A 22,500-nucleotide genomic window follows, 5' to 3' on the forward strand; every position below is an offset into this window, starting at 1 on the left:
AATAATTTGGCCCATTTGTAACAACGCAGGATTGTAAACACATCGTTCGTGGCCGCTTACTTTATAACTTTTTGTGTATAGTTTTGACAATGCTACTGATAGTAGCGGTGGCACTTGGCACATACACGCAAATTCAGCACACGCAACATTCTATAATAGAATAGTGTTATTTGAAGTGTATCTTTTTTGACATCAAAGACCCAAACGGTGTTCAATGTGCCTCACTCTAGTAATTTGGTCTATTTTCACCTCTTTATTTCACCTACCGTTCTGACTTGGTGGTGCACATGTAGCCTATAACCTGTTTTAGAGAAACGTAATCATGGAATATTGTAAGAGCTCTCATTGTCTATATGCCCCCTTTATTTATCCCACGGTTCTGACTTATTGTACAGGGAGAACACTGCAAGAACGGCCCGTGTTCTGAATTCTATCACTGTACATTTCAACATTGCTGAACAAAGAGTTATATTCACCACGTCCGTCGTCGCTCATTAATGTCTGAAGGAGCATTATCTTGACATCATCCGGTGTGTGTGTGTGTGTATGTGTGTGTGTGTGAGTGTGTGTGTGTGTGTGTGTGTGTGTGTGTGTGTGTGTGTGTGTGTGTGTGTGTGTGTGTGTGTGTGTGTGTGTGTGTGTGTGTGTGTGTGTGTGTGTGTGTGTGTGTGTGTGTGTGTGTGTGTGTGTGTGTGTGTGTGTGTGTGTGTGTGTGTGTGTGTGTGTGTGTGTGTGTGTGTGTGTGTGTGTGTGTGTGTGTGTGTGTGTGTGTGTGTGTGTGTGTGTGTGTGTGTGTGTGTGTGTGTGTGTGTGTGTGTGTGTGTGTGTGTGTGTGTGTGTGTGTGTGTGTGTGTGTGTGTGTGTGTGTGTACCTGTACAGGGTAGAGGGCCATGAGAACAGCAAAGCTGCTAAGGTGGGAACAGGAACACACGGTGTGTGTAGCGTTTGACGTGACTTTGGTACAGCCACGACTTGACCACGCCCCTCCCTCTTCCTGGACACGCCCCTCCGACCAGAACACACAGGTATAGTTCATTTCTGATGACTCTGCACTCACCTGGGATTGGGGGAGAGAGAGAGAGAGAGAGAGGCTAAGAACTTCTTAGAGAAATGTTTCTTCATTTCAGAAGGCAGCAAGAGTGTCGATATGTTAGGCCATTGTGATTATGTTAGGCCATCGTCGATATGTTAGGCCATCGTGATTATGTTAGGCCATCGTCGATATGTTAGGCCATCGTGATTATGTTAGGCCATTGTGATTATGTTAGGCCATCGTCGATATGTTAGGCCATTGTGATTATGTTAGGCCATCGTGATATGTTAGGCCATTGTGATTATGTTAGGCCATTATATGTTAGGCCATCGTGATTATGTTAGGCCATTGTGATTATGTTAGGCCATCGTCGATATGTTAGGCCATCGTGATTATGTTAGGACATTGTGATTATGTTAGGCCATCGTGATTATGTTAGGCCATCGTGATTATGTTAGGCCATAGTGATTATGTTAGGCCATTGTGATTATGTTAGACCATTGTGATTATGTTAGGCCATCGTGATTATGTTAGGCCATTGTGATTATGTTAGGCCATATATGTTAGGCCATCGTGATTATGTTAGGCCATTGTGATTATGTTAGGCCATCGTCGATATGTTAGGCCATCGTGATTATGTTAGGCCATTGTGATTATGTTAGGCCATCGTCGATATGTTAGGCCATCGTGATTATGTTAGGACATTGTGATTATGTTAGGCCATCGTGATTATGTTAGGCCATCGTGATTATGTTAGGCCATAGTGATTATGTTAGGCCATTGTGATTATGTTAGACCATTGTGATTATGTTAGGCCATCGTGATTATGTTAGGACATTGTGATTATGTTAGGCCATCGTCGATATGTTAGGCCATCGTGATTATGTTAGGCCATCGTGATTATGTTAGGCCATCGTGATTATGTTAGGCCATTGTGATTATGTTAGGCCATAGTGATTATGTTAGGCCATTGTGATTATGTTAGACCATTGTGATTATGTTAGGCCATCGTGATTATGTTAGGACATTGTGATTATGTTAGGCCATCGTCGATATGTTAGGCCATTGTGATTATGTTAGGACATTGTGATTATGTTAGGCCATTGTGATTATGTTAGGCCATCGTGATTATGTTAGGCCATCGTGATTATGTTAGGCCATTGTGATTATGTTAGGCCATCGTGATTATGTTAGGCCATTGTGATTATGTTAGGCCATTGTGATTATGTTAGGCCATCGTGATTATGTTAGGCCATCGTGATTATGTTAGGCCATCGTGATTATGTTAGGCCATCGTGATTATGTTAGGCCATCGTGATTATGTTAGGCCATTGTGATTATGTTAGGCCATCGTGATTATGTTAGGCCATCGTGATTATGTTAGGCCATCGTGATTATGTTAGGCCATCGTGGTTATGTTAGGCCATCGTGGTTATGTTAGGCTATAGTGATTATGTTAGGCCATCGTGATTATGTTAGGCCATCGTGATTATGTTAGGCCATTGTGATTATGTTAGGCCATTGTGATTATGTTAGGCCATCGTGATTATGTTAGGCCATTGTGATTATGTTAGGCCATTGTGATTATGTTAGGCCATTGTGATTATGTTAGGCCATCGTGATTATGTTAGGCCATCGTGATTATGTTAGGCCATCGTGATTATGTTAGGCCATTGTGATTATGTTAGGCCATCGTGATTATGTTAGGCCATTGTGATTATGTTAGGCCATTGTGATTATGTTAGGCCATCGTGATTATGTTAGGACATTGTCAGGATATGAAAAAGTCCTAGCTGTAGATGTACGATTATAATATGTTACAATATTTACATGCATCATATATTAACATCAGCTATTATAATATTATTAAATGCTACCTGTAGATGTCTGAAGGTGAGGATGACAGGCTGGGTGAGGTGTTCTGTTGCTGGGTTACTGACAAAAGCTGTTACCACCTTGGAACTGATCTGGTAGTTAGGCTTTGACGCCGTGGCGGTTGCTGTGTCTGTGTCTGTGTCTGTGTCTGTGTCTGTGTCTGTGTCTGTGAGGTACTGGAAGGAGTCGTTGACAGATCTCTCCACTCCCTTGTAACACACCAACCCAGCCAGAGAGAAACCTGTGGAGCACAGAAAGAAACAAGTTACCAGAATGTCTTGTAACTTTCCCAGAATTCTCAGATTTTTCAGGTTTCCTGTTTGGAAGATTCCAGGAATAACTAGGGAATAAACAGAAAATCCAGAATCCAATATTTCTGGGCAACATTGATAGTTTTGGTACTACAAGTCAGAGTACTTAGTGTTGAGGGAATTTATATGTTTAAATGAATGATTAGAATATTCCACCCTGAAACCATATAATTGTATGAAATTGATGAGAGTCATGAAATTATTCTAATTTCAGTATGTGTATAGGATACATTCTGTTTGTGTGTGAATGTATGTGCGTAAGGAGTCTGTTTGTGTGTGAAAGTATGTGCGTAAGGAGTCTGTTTGTGTGTGAAAGTATGTGCGTAAGGAGTCTGTTCGTGTGTGAAAGTATGTGCGTAAGGAGTCTGTTTGTGTGTGAAAGTATGTGCGTAAGGAGTCTGTTTGTGTGTGAAAGTATGTGCGTAAGGAGTCTGTTCGTGTGTGAAAGTATGTGCGTAAGGAGTCTGTTTGTGTGTGAAAGTATGTGCGTAAGGAGTCTGTTTGTGTGTGAAAGTATGTGCGTAAGGAGTCTGTTCGTGTGTGAAAGTATGTGCGTAAGGAGTCTGTCTTCCCAAGGAACTGCTGAAAACCGTGCACGGGCAGATCCAGGATCCGTAAGACAAAGACCTGACCTCTGAATTGAGGGTTTATTTCAGGCCAGTGGTGAACTGGTACACAACAGAGGTGGTGACGAGATCTTTATTCACAAATGTGGGGGATTTAAGATATCTTGTAAGATGTAAGATATCTTTGACTTGATGTTCTAAATACTTAGTATATATCAATAATAGGAGCTTGGTTATTCTAAACAGATTCACTAGGAAGGAGGCTTTTACTTTGTGTATTAACCAAATTCGATTGAGGGAACAGGTCCACAATGACCTGCGGTACATGTGCACTACCATAAATAAAAATAGCTTAATAATTGAGGTCTGTGAGGAATGGCCGAGATGATGATGGTGATGATGATGATGAAGAGTATCCTACCTGGGTACGTCCCGTTGCCGGTGGCTGTCTCCCAGCTCGTGTCCAGTCGAGCGTTGTCATTGGCCAGGCTGATTGTCCCAATGGGCGGAGTCTGTCCCCTCCTCACTGCAATCTCAGCCTCTGTGTACAAGGACAAGGAGAAAGGTGAAGGAGGATGTGTGTGAGTGTGTTCAGGAGTGTATGTACGTTCATGTGTGTGTGTGTGTGTGTGTGTGTGTGTGTGTGTGTGTGTGTGTGTGTGTGTGTGTGTGTGTGTGTGTGTGTGTGCATGTTCGTGTGTGTGTGTGTGTGTGTGCATGTGTGTGTGTGTGTGTGTGTGTGTGTGTGTGTGTGTGTGTGTGTGTGTGTGTGTGTGTGTGTGTGTGTGTGTGTGTGTGTGTGTGTGTGTGTGTGTGTGTGTTCAGGAGTGTGTGTGTGTTACCTGTGTGGTCTGTTTCCATGGTGGTGTGGTTGTCTCTGAGCTGCGGCGCTATGAGCTTCATGGCGTCCTCCACAGCGCCGAGCAACCTACTCACCTCACGGCTGTTGCTTAGGATACCTTGAGACAGGAAACTGTCTACCTGCGTGAAGACATTCTACACACAGGAAGTGGAAACAGAAAACAGGAAGTGAGTGAGTGAACGAGGTGTATATGTTTACATGGATGCATGATTGCACCGTGTGTGGGTGTGTGTTTTTGTGAATGTGTGTGTGTGTGTGTGTGTGTGTGTGTGTGTGTGTGTGTGTGTGTGTGTGTGTGTGTGTGTGTGTGTGTGTGTGTGTGTGTGTGTGTGTGTGTGTGTGTGTGTGTGTGTGTGTGTACTGGTTTACCTCCAGTAACACCTCTCCAGTCAGTCTACCTCCGGCTGCTTCCCCAGAGTTACTTAAAGCCAGACAGCTGTTCCTCATCAGAGACAGGAGACCAGCTAAACCTGGGACATTCTGAGAGAGAGGAGAAGTTCATTGACTTCATGTGAGTAAAAACATTTATAGCAGGACATATATTGTATTGTCAGAAGATAGTTCTTGAAAGTATTAATTAAAACAGAGGTGCTTGGGTTTTCAACTCACCTGTCCAGGAGTCTCATCCCCTTTAAACTGGTCACATGTCAGTACTGAAGGAAACACAAAACACTGCCATCACACCTGGATCAACACTACACAACACAACACAACACAACACAACACAACACAACACTACACAACACAACACAACACAACACAACACAACACACACAACACAACACAACACAACACTACACAACACAACACTACACAACACAACACAACACAACACTACACAACACAACACAACACAACACAACACAACACAACACTACACAACACAACACAACACAACACAACACAACACAACACAACACAACACAACACAACACAACAACACAACACAACACAACACAACACAACACTACACAACACAACACAACACAACACAACACAACACAACACAACACAACACAACACAATACAATACAATACAACACAACACCATCACACCTGGATCAACACAACACAACACAACACAACACAACACAACACAACACTACGCAACGCAACGCAACGCAACGCAACGCAACACAACACAACGCAACGCAACGCAACACAACACAACAGGACACAACACAATCACACCTACGCAACTAAACAATCCCACCTGCACAACAACACAATGACAAATAACACACCTCTGTCTTTTCTGCACCACAACAACAATTGATGTGTATCTTCATACTAGTCAGATAACCCACAAGACATGCCACACAATACAAGTCAGACTAGAGGTACAACACCCAACAGACAACACAACATGCCACTACATGAGGTCTCTTCACAATACCCAAGTCCAGAACAGACTACAAGACATGCCACTAGAGGTCTCTTCACAATACCCAAGTCCAGAACAGACTACAAGACATGCCACTAGAGGTCTCTTCACAATACCCAAGTCCAGAACAGACTACAAGACATGCCACTAGAGGTCTCTTCACAATACCCAAGTCCAGAACAGACTACAAGACATGCCACTAGAGGTCTCTTCACAATACCCAAGTCCAGAACAGACTACAAGACATGCCACTAGAGGTCTCTTCACAATACCCAAGTCCAGAACAGACTACAGGAAACACACAGTACTACACAGAGCCATGACTACATGGAAATCTCTTCCACATCAAGTAAGTTTAAAAAATGGATAAAAATTATGGAACAGTGTGGACATACACACACACATGATAACAGACATGCACACACACACATGATAACAGACATGCATACACACACACATGATAACAGACATGCACACACACACATGATAACAGACATGCACACACACACATGATAACAGACATGCATACACACACACATGATAACAGACATGACCACACACACATGATAACAGACATGCACACACACACATGATAACAGACATGCACACACACACATGATAACAGACATGCACACACACACATGATAACAGACATGCATACACACACACATGATAACAGACATGACCACACACACATGATAACAGACATGCACACACACATGATAACAGACATGACCACACATACACGATAACAGAATACAGACACACACACATACACACACACACACATGATAACAGACATGCACACACACATGATAACAGACATACACACACACACATGATAACAGACATGCACACACACACATGATAACAGACATGCATACACACACACATGATAACAGACATGAACCCACACACACATGATAACAGACATGCACACACACACATGATAACAGACATGCACACACACATGATAACAGACATGCACACACACACATGATAACAGACATGCATACACACACACATGATAACAGACATGCACACACACACATGATAACAGACATGCACACACACACATGATAACAGACATGCATACACACACGATAACAGACATGCACACACACACACACGATAACAGACATGCACACACACACACATGATAACAGACATGCATACACACACACACGGTAACAGACATGCATACACACACACACATGATAACAGACACACACACACACACCTGATAACAGACATGCATGCACACACACATGATAACAGACATGCACACACACACATGATAACAGACATGCACACACACACATGATAACAGACATGCACACACACACACACACACACACACACACACACACACACACACACACACACACACACACACACACACACACACACACACACACACACACACACACACACACACACACACATGATAACAGACATGCACACACACACATGATAACAGACATGCACACACACACACACACACACACACACACACACACCTGATAACAGACATGCACACACACACACACACACACACACACACACACACACACACACACACACACACACACACACACCTGATAACAGACATGCACACACACACACACACACACACACACACACACACCTGATAACAGACATACACACACACATGATAACAGACATGCACACACACACATGATAACAGACATGCACACACACATGATAACAGACATGCATACACACACACATGATAACAGACATGCACACACACACACATGATAACAGACATGCATACACACACACATGATAACAGACATGCATACACACACACATGATAACAGACATACACACACACATGATAACAGACATGCATACACACACACACACACATGATAACAGACATGCACAGACACACACATGATAACAGACATGCACACACACACACACACACACACATGATAGCAGACATGTACACACACACACACATGATAACAGACATGCACACACACACATGATAACAGACATGCAGAGGACACACACTTAGTGTGTTGTGAAATCTGCTGTGAATGTTTTGTAATGTTTTTAAACTGCTTTAATGTTGCTGGACCCCAGGAAGAGTAGCTGCTGCCTTGACTGGAACTAATGGGCATCCTTAATAAATACAAATACAACACAACACAATGACAATAGAACACACCACACACACACACCACACACACACAACACACCACACACCACAACACACCACACACCACAACACACCACACACCACACACACACCACACACCACAACACACCACACACCACAACACACCACACACCACAACACACCACAACACACACCACACACCACAACACCACAACACACCACACACCACACACCACACACCACAACACACCACACACCCCAACACAACACATCACAACACACCACAATACAACAACACTACACACCACAACACACCACACACCCCAACACAACACACCACAACACACCACAACACAACAACACAACACACACACCACACCACACCACAACAACAACACCACACACCACAACACAACACACCACAACACAACACACACCACAACACAATACAACAACACTACACACCACACACAACACACCACACACCACAATACAACAACACTACACAACACACCCCACAACACTACACACCACAACACTACACCACAATACAACACAACAACACAACACATCACAACACACCACACACCACAATACACACCACAACAACACTACACACCACACCCCCCAACACAACACAACACCATACCACAACAACACCACAATAGTAGATTAAAGTTGTTGCCATGGGTAACCATGTTAACCATTAGATACCAACTAACTAAGATATAAATGAAGACATGAGACAGAGAGGAAGTTGAGGTGGAGATTAAAACACCCAGAAACCCACAGCACACCAGTGATGACAGGTTTCCATGGTAACCATCCTAGGACGCATCCCAAATGACAACCTATTGTATAGTGCTCTATGGGCCCTGGTCTAATGTAGTGCACTATACAGGGAATAGGGCCCTGGTCTAATGTAGTGCACTATATAGGGAATAGGGTGTCATTTGGGCCTCAACACTAGAAAGAGGAAGCTGCCAGTGGAATAACGGTATCTACAGCAACAGAGGAAAGTCCCTACTGTAATATAAGCACCACACTCAGATCAGTTTACATAGTCCCTTACTGATCATCATTATCCAGGCTTACACAGTAACTGAACCTAGACCTGTCCTTATGGGGCGGTTTGCAGTGGCACAACAGTAACCTCTGTTTGAGGAAGTAGTATTGGGAACAGTGAGGGTAGTGAACTCTCTAACAGTCTAGTTCAGGGGGTCACACTCAGATCACTTTATATAGTCCCTTATATAGTCCGTTACCCTTCAGTGAGGGTAGTGAACTCTCTAACAGTCTAGTTCAGGGGGTCACACTCAGATCAGTTTATATAGTCCCTTATATAGTCCGTTACCCTTCAGTGAGGGTAGTGAACTCTCTAACAGTCTAGTTCAGGGGGTCACACTCAGATCACTTTATATAGTCCCTTATATAGTCCGTTACCCTTCAGTGAGGGTAGTGAACTCTCTAACAGTCTAGTTCAGGGGGTCACACTCAGATCAGTTTATATAGTCCCTTATATAGTCCGTTACCCTTCAGTGAGGGTAGTGACCTCTCTAACAGCCTAGTTCAGGGGGTCATTTTGCCAAGTGGGCCGCATTTGGCTTCAACGAGGTCCGGAGGACTACACTTAAAATTGGATATATACAGTGCCTTGCGAAAGTATTCGGCCCCCTTGAACTTTGCGACCTTTTGCCACATTTCAGGCTTCAAACATAAAGATATAAAACTGTATTTTTTTGTGAAGAATCAACAACAAGTGGGACAAAATCATGAAGTGGAACGACATTTATTGGATATTTCAAACTTTTTTAACAAATCAAAAACTGAAAAATTGGGCGTGCAAAATTATTCAGCCCCTTTACTTTCAGTGCAGCAAACTCTCTCCAGAAGTTCAGTGAGGATCTCTGAATGATCCAATGTTGACCTAAATGACTAATGATGATAAATACAATCCACCTGTGTGTAATCAAGTCTCCGTATAAATGCACCTGCACTGTGATAGTCTCAGAGGTCCGTTAAAATCGCAGAGAGCATCATGAAGAACAAGGAACACACCAGGCAGGTCCGAGATACTGTTGTGAAGAAGTTTAAAGCTGGATTTTTATCTTTATGTTTGAAGCCTGAAATGTGGCAAAAGGTCGCAAAGTTCAAGGGGGCCGAATACTTTCGCAATACCTCGGCATCCAATTATCCAAAATATCCATTGCTTTTGGAATTTTAGATGCTCACTGACTGTCTACCTTTCATTTGGATGACAGTTATTGTGATTGTGGACTACAGGAAAAGGAGGACCGAGCACGCCCCCATTCTCATCAACAGGACTGTAGTGGAGCAGGTTGAGAGCTTCAAGTTCCTTGGTGTTCACATCACCAACAAACTATCATGGTCCTAACACAACAAGACATTTGTGAAGAGGTCACGCCAATGCCTATTGCCCCCCCAGGAGACTGAAATGGGTCCTCAGATCCAGGACCTCTATACCAGGCGGTGGCAGAGGAAAGCCATAAAACTTGTCAAAGACTCCAGCCAACCTAGTCATTGGTTGTTCTCTCTGGGTCCAAGAGTCTAAATAGCTTCTAGCCCCAAGCCATAAGACTCGTGAACAGCTATTCAAATGGCTCCCAGACTATTTGCATTGCCCCCTCCCTCTCCTTTACACTGCTGCTACTCTCTGTTTATTATTGATGCAGTCACTTTAAATCTACCTACATGTACATATTACCTCAATTACCTCAACAAACCGGTGCCCCCACACATTGACTCTGTTCCGGTACCCCCTGTATATCGCCTCCACATTGACTCTGTACCGGTACCCCCTGTATATAGCCTCCACATTGACTCTGTACCGGTACCCCCTGTATATAGCCTCCACTTTGACTCTGTACCGGTACCCCTTGTATATAGCCTCCACATTGACTCTGTACCGGTACCCCCTGTATATAGCCTCCACATTGACTCTGTACCGGTACCCCCTGTATATAGCCTCCACATTGACTCTGTTCCGGTACCCCTGTATATCGCCTCCACATTGACTCTGTACCGGTACCCCTGTATATAGCCTCCACATTGACTCTGTACCGGTACCCCTGTATATAGCCTCCACTTTGACTCTGTACCGGTACCCCTGTATATAGCCTCCACATTGACTCTGTACAGGTACCCCCTGTATATAGCCTCCACTTTGACTCTGTACCGGTACCCCCTGTATATAGCCTCCACATTGACTCTGTACCGGTACCCCCTGTATATAGCCTCCACATTGACTCTGTACCGGTACCCCCTGTATATAGCCTCCACATTGACTCTGTACCGGTACCCCCTGTATATAGCCTCCACTTTGACTCTGTACCGGTACCCCCTGTATATAGCCTCCACATTGACTCTGTACAGGTACCCCCTGTATATAGCCTCCACATTGACTCTGTACCGGTACCCCTGTATATAGCCTCCACATTGACTCTGTACCGGTACCCCTGTATATAGCCTCCACATTGACTCTGTACCAGTACCCCTGTATATAGCCTCCACATTGACTCTGTACCGGTCCCCCTGTATATAGCCTCCACTTTGACTCTGTACCGGTACCCCTGTATATAGCCTCCACATTGACTCTGTACCGGTACCCCTGTATATAGCCTCCACATTGACTCAACCGGTACCCCCTGTATATAGCCTCCTCATTGACTCTGTACCTGTACCCCCTGTATATAGCCTCCACATTGACTCTGTACTGGTACCCCTGTATATAGCCTCCACATTGACTCTGTACCGGTACCCCCTGTATATAGCCTCCACATTGACTCTGTACCGGTACCCCTGTATATAGCCTCCACATTGACTCTGTACCGGTACCCCTGTATATAGCCTCCACATTGACTCTGTACCGGTACCCCTGTATATAGCCTCCACATTGACTCTGTACCGGTACCACCTGTATATAGCCTCCACATTGACTCTGTACCGGTACCCCCTGTATATAGCCTCCACATTGACTCTGTACCGGTACCCCTGTATATAGCCTCCACATTGACTCTGTACCGGTACCCCTTGTATATAGCCTCCACATTGACTCTGTACCGGTACCCCTGTATATAGCCTCCACATTGACTCTGTACAGGTACCCCCTGTATATAGCCTCCACTTTGTCTCTGTACCGGTACCCCCTGTATATAGCCTCCACTTTGTCTCTGTACCGGTACCCCCTGTATATAGCCTCCACATTGACTCTGTACCGGTACCCCCTGTATATAGCCTCCACATTGACTCTGTACCGGTACCCCCTGTATATAGCCTCCACATTGACTCTGTACCAGTACCCCTGTATATAGCCTCCACATTGACTCTGTACCGGTACCCCTGTATATAGCCTCCACATTGACTCTGTACCGGTACCCCTGTATATAGCCTCCACATTGACTCTGTACCGGTACCACCTGTATATAGCCTCCACATTGACTCTGTACCGGTACCCCCTGTATATAGCCTCCACATTGACTCTGTACCGGTACCCCTGTATATAGCCTCCACATTGACTCTGTACCGGTACCCCTGTATATAGCCTCCACATTGACTCTGTACCGGTACCCCTGTATATAGCCTCCACATTGACTCTGTACCGGTACCCCCTGTATATAGCCTCCACATTGACTCTGTACGGGTACCCCTGTATATAGCCTCCACATTGACTCTGTACCGTTACCCCTGTATATAGCCTCCACATTGACTCTGTACCGGTACCCCCTGTATATAGCCTCCACATTGACTCTGTACCGGTACCCCCTGTATATAGCCTCCACATTGACTCTGTACCGGTCCCCCTGTATATAGCCTCCACTTTGACTCTGTACCGGTACCCCCTGTATATAGCCTCCACATTGACTCTGTACCGGTACCCCCTGTATATAGCCTCCACATTGACTCAACCGGTACCCCCTGTATATAGCCTCCTCATTGACTCTGTACCTGTACCCCCTGTATATAGCCTCCACATTGACTCTGTACTGGTACCCCCTGTATATAGCCTCCACATTGACTCTGTACCGGTACCCCCTGTATATAGCCTCCACATTGACTCTGTACCGGTACCCCCTGTATATAGCCTCCACATTGACTCTGTACCGGTACCCCCTGTATATAGCCTCCACATTGACTCTGTACCGGTACCCCTGTATATAGCCTCCACATTGACTCTGTACCGGTACCCCTGTATATAGCCTCCACATTGACTCTGTACCGGTACCCCTGTATATAGCCTCCACATTGACTCTGTACCGGTACCCCTGTATATAGCCTCCACATTGACTCTGTACCTGTATATAGCCTCCACATTGACTCTGTACCGGTACCCCCTGTATATAGCCTCCACATTGACTCTGTACCGGTACCCCTGTATATAGCCTCCACATTGACTCTGTACCGGTACCCCCTGTATATAGCCTCCACATTGACTCTGTACCGGTACCCCTGTATATAGCCTCCACATTGACTCTGTACCGGTACCCCCTGTATATAGCCTCCACATTGACTCTGTACCGGTACCCCCTGTATATAGCCTCCACATTGACTCTGTACCGGTACCCCTGTATATAGCCTCCACATTGACTCTGTACCGGTACCCCTGTATATAGCCTCCACATTGACTCTGTACCGGTACCCCCTGTATATAGCCTCCACATTGACTCTGTACCGTACCCCTGTATATAGCCTCCACATTGACTCTGTACCGGTACCCCTGTATATAGCCTCCACATTGACTCTGTACCGGTACCCCCTGTACCTCCACATTGACCTGTATATAGCCTCCACATTGACTCTGTACCGGTACCCCCTGTATATAGCCTCCACATTGACTCTGTACCGGTACCCCTGTATATAGCCTCCACATTGACTCTGTACCGGTACCCCCTGTATATAGCCTCCACATTGACTCTGTACCGGTACCCCCTGTATATAGCCTCCACATTGACTCTGTACCGGTACCCCCTGTATATAGCCTCCACATTGACTCTGTACCTCCACATTGGTACCACCCCTGTATATAGCCTCCACATTGACTCTGTACCGGTACCCCTGTATATAGCCTCCACTTTGTCTCTGTACCGGTACCCCCTGTATATAGCCTCCACATTGACTCTGTACCGGTACCCCTGTATATAGCCTCCACATTGACTCTGTACCGGTACCCCTGTATATAGCCTCCACATTGACTCTGTACCGGTACCCCCTGTATATAGCCTCCACATTGACTCTGTACCGGTACCCCCTGTATATAGCCTCCACATTGACTCTGTACCGGTACCCCCTGTATATAGCCTCCACATTGACTCTGTACCGGTACCCCCTGTATATAGCCTCCACATTGACTCTGTACCGGTACCCCTGTATATAGCCTCCACATTGACTCTGTACCAGTACACCCTGTATATAGCCTCCACATTGACTCTGTACCGGTACCCCTGTATATAGCCTCCACATTGACTCTGTACCGGTACCCCCTGTATATAGCCTCCACATTGACTCTGTACCGGTACCCCTGTATATAGCCTCCACATTGACTCTGTACCGGTACCACCTGTATATAGCCTCCACATTGACTCTGTACCGGTACCCCTGTATATAGCCTCCACATTGACTCTGTACCGGTACCCCTGTATATAGCCTCCACATTGACTCTGTACCAGTACCCCTGTATATAGCCTCCACATTGACTCTGTACCGGTACCCCTGTATATAGCCTCCACATTGACTCTGTACCGGTACCCCCTGTATATAGCCTCCACATTGACTCTGTACCGGTACCCCTGTATATAGCCTCCACATTGACTCTGTACCCCCCTGTATAGCCTCCACATTGACTCTGTACCGGTACCCCTGTATATAGCCTCCACATTGACTCTGTACCGGTACCCCTGTATATAGCCTCCACATTGACTCTGTACCGGTACCCCCTGTATATAGCCTCCACATTGACTCTGTACCGGTACCCCCTGTATATAGCCTCCACATTGACTCTGTACCGGTACCCCCTGTATTTCGCCCCGCTATTGTTATTTACTACTGCTCTTTAATTATTATTATTATTATTATTTTTTTACTTATCTATTTTTGTAAACTTATTTGTCTTAAAACTGCATTGTTGGTTAAAGGCTTATCAGTCAGCATAAGGTCTACTCCACCTGTTGTATTCAGCATTTCACTGTAAGGTCTACTACACCTGTTGTATTCAGCATTTCACTGTAAGGTACAACACTACACCTGTTGTATTCAGCATTTCACTGTAAGGTACAACACTACACCTGTTGTATTCAGCATTTCACTGTAAGGTCTACTACACCTGTTGTATTCGGCATTTCACTGTAAGGTCTACTACACCTGTTGTATTCAGCATTTCACTGTGCGGTCTACTACACCTGTTGTATTCAGCATTTCACTGTAAGGTCTACTACACCTGTTGTATTCGGCATTTCACTGTAAGGTACAACACTACACCTGATGTATTCGGCGCATAACATAATGACAAATAACATTTGATTTGATTTGAGTTAACAACTGGACAGATGAGAGAGAACATACATGTAGGTCCGTTATCATTTCTCCTTCTCCCAAATCCGTTCAGCTGATGTTCTGAAAGAGCTGGACCCTTTCTTTCTAAAATTATCTGCCGAAATTGTTGCCGCCCCTATTACTAGCCTTTTCAACCTCTCTTTCGTGTCGTCTGAGATCCCCAAAGATTGGAAAGCAGCTGCGGTCATCCCCCTCTTCAAAGGGGGGGACACTCTTGACCCAAACTGCTACAGACCTATATCTATCCTACCATGCCTTTCTAAGGTCTTCGAAAGCCAAGTCAACAAACAGATTACCGACCATTTCGAATCTCACCATACCTTCTCTACTATGCAATCTGGTTTCAGAGCTGGTCATGGGTGCACCTCAGCCACGCTCAAGGTCCTAAACGATATCTTAACCGCCATCGATAAGAAACATTACTTTGCAGCCGTGTTCATTGATCTGGCCAAGGCTTTCGACTCTGTCAATCACCACATCCTCATCGGCAGACTCGACAGCCTTGGTTTCTCAAATGGTTGCCTCGCCTGGTTCACCAACTACTTCTCTGATAGAGTTCAGTGTGTCAAATCGGAGGGTCTGCTGTCCGGACCTCTGGCAGTTTCTATGGGGGTGCCACAGGGTTCAATTCTTGGACCGACTCTCTTCTCTGTATACATCAATGAGTTCGCTCTTGCTGATGGTGAGTCTCTGATCCACCTCTACGCAGACGACACCATTCTGTATACGTCTGGCCCTTCTTTGGACACTGTGTTAACAACCCTCCAGGCAAGCTTCAATGCCATACAACTCTCCTTCCATGGCCTCCATCTGTTCTTAAATACAAGTAAAACTAAATGCATACTCTTCAACTGATGGCTACCCGCACCTGCCCGCCTGTCCAACATCACTACTCTGGACGGCTCTGACTTAGAATATGTGGACAACTACAAATACTTAGGTGTCTGGTTAGACTGTAAACTCTCCTTCCAGACCCATATCAAACATCTCCAATCCAAAGTTAAATCTAGAATTGCCTTCCTATTTCGCAACAAAGCATCCTTCACTCATGCTGCCAAACATACCCTTGTAAAACTGACCCATCCTACCAATCCTCGACTTTGGCGATGTCATTTACAAAATAGCCTCCAATACCCTACTCAACAAATTGGATGCAGTCTATCACAGTGCAATCCGTTTTGTCACCAAAGCCCCATATACTACCCACCATTGCGACCTGTACGCTCTCGTTGGCTGGCCCTCGCTTCATACTCGTCGCCAAACCCACTGGCTCCATGTCATCTACAAGACCCTGCTAGGTAAAGTCCCCCCTTATCTCAGCTCGCTGGTCACCATAGCATCTCCCACCTGTAGCACACGCTCCAGCAGGTATATCTGTCTAGTCACCCCCAAAACCAATTCTTTCTTTGGCCGCCTCTCCTTCCAGTTCTCTGCTGCCAATGACTGGAACGGACTACAAAAAGCACTGAAACTGGAAACACTTATCGCCCTCACTAGCTTTAAGCACCAACTGTCAGAGCAGCTCACAGATTACTGCACCTGTACATAGCCCACCTATAATTTAGCCCAATCAACTACCTCTCCCCCTACTGTATTTATACATTTTGCTCCTTTTCACCCTATTATTTTTATTTCTACGTTGCACATTCTTCCATTGCAAATCTACCATTCCAGTGTTTTACTTGCTATATTGTATTTACTTTGCCACCATGGCCTTATTTTGCCTTTACCTCCCTTAGCTCACCTCATTTGCTCACATCGTATATAGTCTTGTTTATACTGTATTATTGACTGTATGTTTGTTTTACTCCATGTGTAACTCTGTGTCATTGTATGTGTCGAACTGCTTTGCTTTATCTTGGCCAGGTCGCAATTGTAAATGAGAACTTGTTCTCAACTTGCCTACCTGGTTAAATAAAGGTGAAATAAATCAAATAAATAAATGTTATGGTAGATATAGATCGATGTTATGTTAGATATAGATAGATGTTATGTTAGATATAGATAGATAGATGTTATGTTATATAGATAGATAGATGTTATGTTATAGATAGATAGATGTTATGATATAGATAGATAGATAGATAGATAGATAGATAGATAGATAGATAGATAGATAGATAGATAGATAGATGTTATGTTATAGATAGATAGATGTTATGTTAGATAGATAGATGTTATGTTAGATATAGATAGATGTTATGTTAGATATAGATAGATGTTATGTTAGATATAGATAGATGTTATGTTAGATATAGATAGATGTTATGTTATGTTAGATGTTGTGTTAGATATAGATAGATGTTATGTTAGATATAGATAGATGTTATGTTATGTTATAGATAAATATAATGTATGTTATAGATAGATATATGTTATTTTATAGATAGATGTATGTTATGTTATGTTAGATATAGATAGATAGATGTTATGTTAGATATAGATAGATAGATGTTATGTTAGATATAGATAGATAGATGTTATGTTAGATATAGATAGATGTTATGTTATGTTAGATATAGATAGATAGATGTTATGTTAGATATAGATAGATAGATGTTATGTTATGTTATATAGATAGATAGATGTTATGTTAGATATAGATAGATGTTATGTTAGATATAGATAGATGTTATGTTAGATATAGATAGATAGATGTTATGTTAGATATAGATAGATAGATGTTATGTTAGATATAGATAGGTGTTATGTTAGATATAGATAGATAGATGTTATGTTAGATATAGATAGATAGATGTTATGTTAGATATAGATAGATAGATGTTATGTTAGATATAGATAGATAGATGTTATGTTAGATATAGATAGATGTTATGTTAGATATAGATAGATGTTATGTTAGATATAGATAGATAGATGTTATGTTAGATATAGATAGATGTTATGTTAGATATAGATAGATGTTATGTTAGATATAGATAGATAAATGTTATGTTAGATATAGATAGATGTTATGTTATGTTAGATATAGATAGATGTGTTATGTTAGATATAGATAGATGTTATGTTAGATATAGATAGATAGATGTTATGTTAGATATAGATAGATAGATGTTATGTTAGATATAGATAGATAGATGTTATGTTATGTTAGATATAGATAGATAGATGTTATGTTATGTTAGATATAGATAGATGTTATGTTAGATATAGATAGATAGATGTTATGTTATGTTAGATATAGATAGATAGATGTTATGTTAGATATAGATAGATAGATGTTATGTTAGATATAGATAGATAGATGTTATGTTAGATATAGATAGATAGATGTTATGTTATGTTAGATATAGATAGATAAATGTTATGTTAGATATAGATAGATGTTATGTTATGTTAGATATAGATAGATAGATGTTATGTTAGATATAGATAGATAGATGTTATGTTAGATATAGATAGATGTTATGTTATAGATAAATATAATGTATGTTATAGATAGATATATGTTATTTTATAGATAGATGTATGTTATGTTATGTTAGATATAGATAGATAGATGTTATGTTAGATATAGATAGATAGATGTTATGTTAGATATAGATAGATAGATGTTATGTTAGATATAGATAGATGTTATGTTATGTTAGATATAGATAGATAGATGTTATGTTGTGTTAGATATAGATAGATAGATGTTATGTTAGATATAGATAGATAGATGTTATGTTAGATATAGATAGATAGATGTTATGTTGTGTTAGATATAGATAGATGTTATGTTATGTTAGATATAGATAGATAGATGTTATGTTAGATATAGATAGATAGATGTTATGTTAGATATAGATAGATAGATGTTATGTTATGTTAGATATAGATAGATAGATGTTATGTTAGATATAGATAGATAGATGTTATGTTAGATATAGATAGATGTTATGTTATGTTAGATATAGATAGATAGATGTTATGTTAGATATAGATAGATGTTATGTTAGATATAGATAGATAGATGTTATGTTATGTTAGATATAGATAGATAGATGTTATGTTGTGTTAGATATAGATAGATGTTATGTTATGTTAGATATAGATAGATAGATGTTATGTTAGATATAGTTAGATGTTATGTTATGTTAGATATAGATAGATAGATGTTATGTTAGATATAGATAGATAGATGTTATGTTGTGTTAGATATAGATAGATAGATGTTATGTTAGATATAGATAGATAGATGTTATGTTGTGTTAGATATAGATAGATGTTATGTTATGTTAGATATAGATAGATAGATGTTATGTTAGATATAGATAGATAAATGTTATGTTAGATATAGATAGATGTTATGTTAGATATAGATAGATAGATGTTATGTTAGATATAGATAGATGTTATGTTAGATATAGATAGATAGATGTTATGTTATGTTAGATATAGATAGATAGATGTTATGTTAGATATAGATAGATAGATGTTATGTTAGATATAGATAGATAGATGTTATGTTATGTTAGATATAGATAGATGTTATGTTAGATATAGATAGATAGATGTTATGTTAGATATAGATAGATAGATGTTATGTTAGATATAGATAGATAGATGTTATGTTAGATATAGATAGATAGATGTTATGTTGTGTTAGATATAGATAGATGTTATGTTATGAAGATATAGATAGATAGATGTTATGTTAGATATAGATAGATGTTATGTTAGATATAGATAGATAGATGTTATGTTATGTATAGATAGATAAATGTTATGTTAGATATAGATAGATGTTATGTTATGTTAGATATAGATATATAGATGTTATAGTTATGTTAGATATAGATAGATAGATATAGATGTTATGTTATGTTAGATATAGATAGATAGATGTTATGTTAGATATAGATAGATAGATGTTATGTTAGATGTTAGATGTTATGTTAGATAGATAGATGTTATGTTAGATATAGATAGATAGATGTTATGTTAGATATAGATAGATAGATGTTATGTTATGTTAGATATAGATAGATAGATGTTATGTTAGATATAGATAGATAGATGTTATGTTATGTTAGATATAGATAGATAGATGTTATGTTAGATATAGATAGATAGATGTTATGTTATGTTAGATATAGATAGATAGATGTTATGTTAGATATAGATAGATAGATGTTATGTTAGATATAGATAGATAGATGTTATGTTGTGTTAGATATAGATAGATGTTATGTTATGTTAGATATAGATAGATAGATGTTATGTTAGATATAGTTAGATGTTATGTTATGTTAGATATAGATAGATGTTATGTTATGTTATGTTACATATAGATAGATGTTATGTTAGATATAGATAGATGTTATGTTAGATATAGATAGATGTTATGTTAGATATAGATAGATGTTATGTTAGATATAGATAGATGTTATGTTATGTTAGATATAGATAGATGTTATGTTATGTTAGATATAGATAGATGTTATGTTATGTTAGATAAAGAATCAAATCAAATCAAATTTTATTTGTCACATACACATGGTTAGCAGATGTTAATGCGAGTGTAGCGTAATGCTTGTGCTTCCAGTTCCTACAATGCAGTAATAACCAACAAGTAATCTAACTAAAAATTCTAAAACAAATTTCTTATACACAGTGTAAGGGGATAAAGAATATGTACATAAAGATATATGAATGAGTGATGGTACAGAGCAGCATAGGCAAGATACAGTAGATGGTATTGAGTGCAGTATATACATATGAGATGAGTATGTAAACAAGGTGGCATAGTTAAAGTGGCTAGTGATACATGTATTACATAAAGATGCAGTAGATGATAGAGTTACAGTATATACGTATACATATGAGATTAATAATGTAGGATATGTAAACATTATATTAGGTAGCATTGTTTAAAGTGGCTAGTGATATATTTTACATCCTTTCCCATCAATTCCCATTATTGAAGTGGCTGGAGTTGAGTCAGTGTGTTGGCAGCAGACACTCAATGTTAGTGGTTGCTGTTTAACAGTCTGATGGCCTTGAGATAGAAGCTGTTTTTCAGTCTCTCGGTCCCAGCTTTGATGCACCTGTACTGACCTCGCCTTCTGGATGATAGCGGGGTGAACAGGCAGTGGCTCGGGTGGGTGTTGTCCTTGATGATCTTTATGGCCTTTATGGCCTTCCTGTAACATCGGGTGGTGTAGGTGTCCTGGAGGGCAGGTAGTTTGCCCCCGGTGATACGTTGTGCAGACCTCACTACCCTCTGGAGAGCCTTACGGTTGTGGGCAGAGCAGTTGCCGTACCAGGCGGTGATACAGCCCGCCAGGATGCTCTCGATTGTGCATCTGTAGAAGTTTGTGAGTGCTTTTGGTGACAAGCCGAATTTCTTCAGCCTCCTGAGGTTGAAGAGGCGCTGCTGCGCCTTCTTCACGATGCTGTCTGTGTGAGTGGACCAATTCAGTTTGTCTGTGATGTGTATGCCGAGGAACTTAAAACTTACTACCCTCTCCACTACTGTTTCATCGATGTGGATAGGGGGGTGTTCCCTCTGCTGTTTCCTAAAGTCCACAATCATCTCCTTAGTTTTGTTGACATTGAGTGTGAGGTTATTGTCCTGACACCACACTCCGAGGGCCCTCACCTCCTCCCTGTAGGCCGTCTCGTCGTTGTTGGTAATCAAGCCTACCACTGTTGTGTCGTCCGCAAACTTGATGATTGAATTGGAGGCGTGCGTTGCCGCGCAGTCGTGGGTGAAGGGTGAACAGGGAGTACAGGAGAGGGCTC

General features: G+C 41.5%; 1 protein-coding gene across 14 annotated transcripts in view; it reads right to left on the reverse strand.

The window, feature by feature from the left end:
- The window catches only part of LOC118382630 (adhesion G protein-coupled receptor E5-like), a 207,545-nt gene that overhangs the window by 16,277 nt on the left and 168,768 nt on the right, over positions 1-22,500 (reverse strand). For 13 of the 14 annotated variants that reach the window (XM_052528507.1, XM_052528508.1, XM_052528511.1 and 10 more), the window contains 6 exons: positions 5,258-5,301; positions 5,018-5,128; positions 4,629-4,782; positions 4,208-4,327; positions 2,912-3,150; positions 873-1,058 (listed from right to left, as the gene is read on the reverse strand). In XM_052528507.1, the coding sequence (XP_052384467.1) occupies positions 873-1,058; positions 2,912-3,150; positions 4,208-4,327; positions 4,629-4,782; positions 5,018-5,128; positions 5,258-5,301 (854 nt within the window). The remainder of the gene's footprint in view (positions 1-872; positions 1,059-2,911; positions 3,151-4,207; positions 4,328-4,628; positions 4,783-5,017; positions 5,129-5,257; positions 5,302-22,500) is intronic. The other variant, XM_052528515.1, reaches the window with a different exon arrangement.

The sequence above is a fragment of the Oncorhynchus keta genome, chromosome 10 (assembly GCF_023373465.1).
Source record: "Oncorhynchus keta strain PuntledgeMale-10-30-2019 chromosome 10, Oket_V2, whole genome shotgun sequence".
NCBI classification, from domain to species: domain Eukaryota; kingdom Metazoa; phylum Chordata; class Actinopteri; order Salmoniformes; family Salmonidae; genus Oncorhynchus; species Oncorhynchus keta.